Below are 2,021 nucleotides of genomic sequence, written 5' to 3'. Positions count from 1 at the left end.
GGGCAGGCTCTGCTCTCCATGGCACACCTGCTCTTACCATTCCAAGCCACCTCCAGCTCCTGAGGGAGCCACGGGATGCTCCTGCCCTCCTTCAGCACGGGGCTCACGTACGAGGCCAGGTATGGCACAGACTCCCAGATCTGCCAGGGGAAGGAGAGAGGGTTCAGCACGGATTGCAGCCTCCCTGCACACCCATCCCTCCCACAGGCTGCTCCTGTGCTGGATGTGGGCCCAGGCCAAGGGGCCTCTCCCAGTGGTGCTCTGGGACACCCCAGGGACAAGAGCAGTGCCCACACGCCCAGGAAAGGAGGGAAAGTCACTGCCTGGGAGCCAGGAGGGCTGATCAAGGTTTGGGACTCCCCAGCTCTGGCTTTGAGTGGTGTCCTGAGGCTGTTCCACTCCAACCCCCATACAGGGGACAGGAACAGCAGAACCCAAGTGCCTGCAGGAAGAGAGAGCAGCCTGGAGGTCCCTGTGACCCTGGGGGCACAGCTGGCAGCAGCAGTGACCCAGCAGAGCTGCACAGAGCTCCACACACAGCTGGGACCAAGTGCCAAAGGGACGTGCCCTGGGCTCCGTGTGACAGAGGAGGAAGAGATGGGGATGCCTCAGCCTGCTGTGAGCACACCACTCCCCCAGAGCTGCCAGCTGAGCACAGCCTGGATCTGGGGCAGGACACCCTCCTGGTTCTGGGGCAGGACACCCTCCTTGCAGCCCCTGTGGAGGGAGGAAGGTGCTGGGCTGCTCCCGTTGCTGTGGATCATGGCCCTCACCATGGCTATATATAGTGCTGGAGAGCAGCAGCTCTCAGGGGCAGCTCTCAGGCACTGCTGGGAGCCTCGTGAGCTCACAGGCAAAGCAGCCTCAGAGGCAGGGCCAGCAGGATGGTGGCCAAAGTGCTGAACGGCAGCGGTGCCACCCGAGGTGTCACCGGGACAGGAGCTTCCCTGCCATGGGGCTGGGCTGGGCTGCTGTGCCTGCCCCAGGGCAGGTGTGGCAGGGCAGGGCGGTACCTTGGCAGCGTTCACCAGCCTCCAGGCGTTGAGCAGGCCGAAGCCATGCTGGTGGCTGTGGCTGAAGCCAGCCTGGTTCGTGTCCCACTTGGCGTGACGGTCCTCGTACTGCAAAGACACACGGGGGGCTCTGCTCACCTGGGGGCTCAGGCAGCCTGAACCCTCAGCATGAAGGGAAGGAGGCCCAGACACATCCCACAGGGGTGGGGATGCAAACCCACATGGCCTTATTAGAAAGGAACAGGTTGATCTTTGTTTGAAACAAATCCCAGGACAAAGCGGCTTCCAGCTCCTCAGAAAGGAAATGGAGCTGCACGAAAGGGCACAAATGCCTCTGCTCTGAAACATCCCAGCTGCTCCCTGCTGCCCAAACCACTGCCTGTGGCATGGCAGAGGCCTTGGAGAGAAGGAATGGAGTCCTTTAAATCACCAAGAGCTGAGGCAGGACAGATCTGGGTCCCATCACTTACTGGGTCGTACTGCTCTGGCAACATTGGCTTGGAAGTTACGGAAAACACTGTCCCATGCCAAAGAGAGCACAGCATCAGCTGGACACAGCTCCTGCTCCCCACAGGGGTGAGGAAGAAGCCCCATCCCTGCAGTGAGTTCCCACTCCTGCTCTGGGTGAAGGGCAGGGCTGTGTCTGCTGCCCAGCTCTGTTGTGCCTGTTTCCAGGAGCCCAGCTCTCTGGAGAGCCCAGGAACGGCCAGGGCAGGGCAGAGCTGCTGTTTCCCAGTGCCTGGACTGTGAGGTGACATTGCAGAGGTGGCAGCCCTTGGGCTGGGCCAGCCCCACCTGCTGAGCCCTGGACCCTGCTGAGCCCTGGAACCTCCTGAGCCCCTGGACCCTGCTGAGCCCCCAGAACCTGCTGAGCCCCCAGAACCTGCTGAGCCCCTGAACCTCCTGAGCCCCCAGAACCTGCTGAGCCCTGGAACCTGCTGAGCCCCTGGACCCTGCTGAGCCCTTGGACCCTGCTGAGCCCTGGAACCTGCTGAGCCCCTGGAAGAC

General features: G+C 62.3%; 1 protein-coding gene across 1 annotated transcript in view; it reads right to left on the bottom strand.

The window, feature by feature from the left end:
• The window catches only part of PCSK7 (proprotein convertase subtilisin/kexin type 7), an 11,814-nt gene that overhangs the window by 2,992 nt on the left and 6,801 nt on the right, over nt 1–2,021 (bottom strand). Inside the window, exons 9-10 of the mRNA XM_005427526.3 lie at nt 1,014–1,121; nt 38–140 (exon numbers count right to left, since the gene is read on the bottom strand). Coding sequence (XP_005427583.1) covers nt 38–140; nt 1,014–1,121 — 211 coding nt within the window. The remainder of the gene's footprint in view (nt 1–37; nt 141–1,013; nt 1,122–2,021) is intronic.

The sequence above is a fragment of the Geospiza fortis genome, unplaced genomic scaffold (assembly GCF_000277835.1).
Source record: "Geospiza fortis unplaced genomic scaffold, GeoFor_1.0 scaffold183, whole genome shotgun sequence".
NCBI lineage: Eukaryota > Metazoa > Chordata > Aves > Passeriformes > Thraupidae > Geospiza > Geospiza fortis.
Note: the sequence above shows the minus strand (reverse complement) of the source record. Positions and strands in the feature narration are given on the sequence as shown.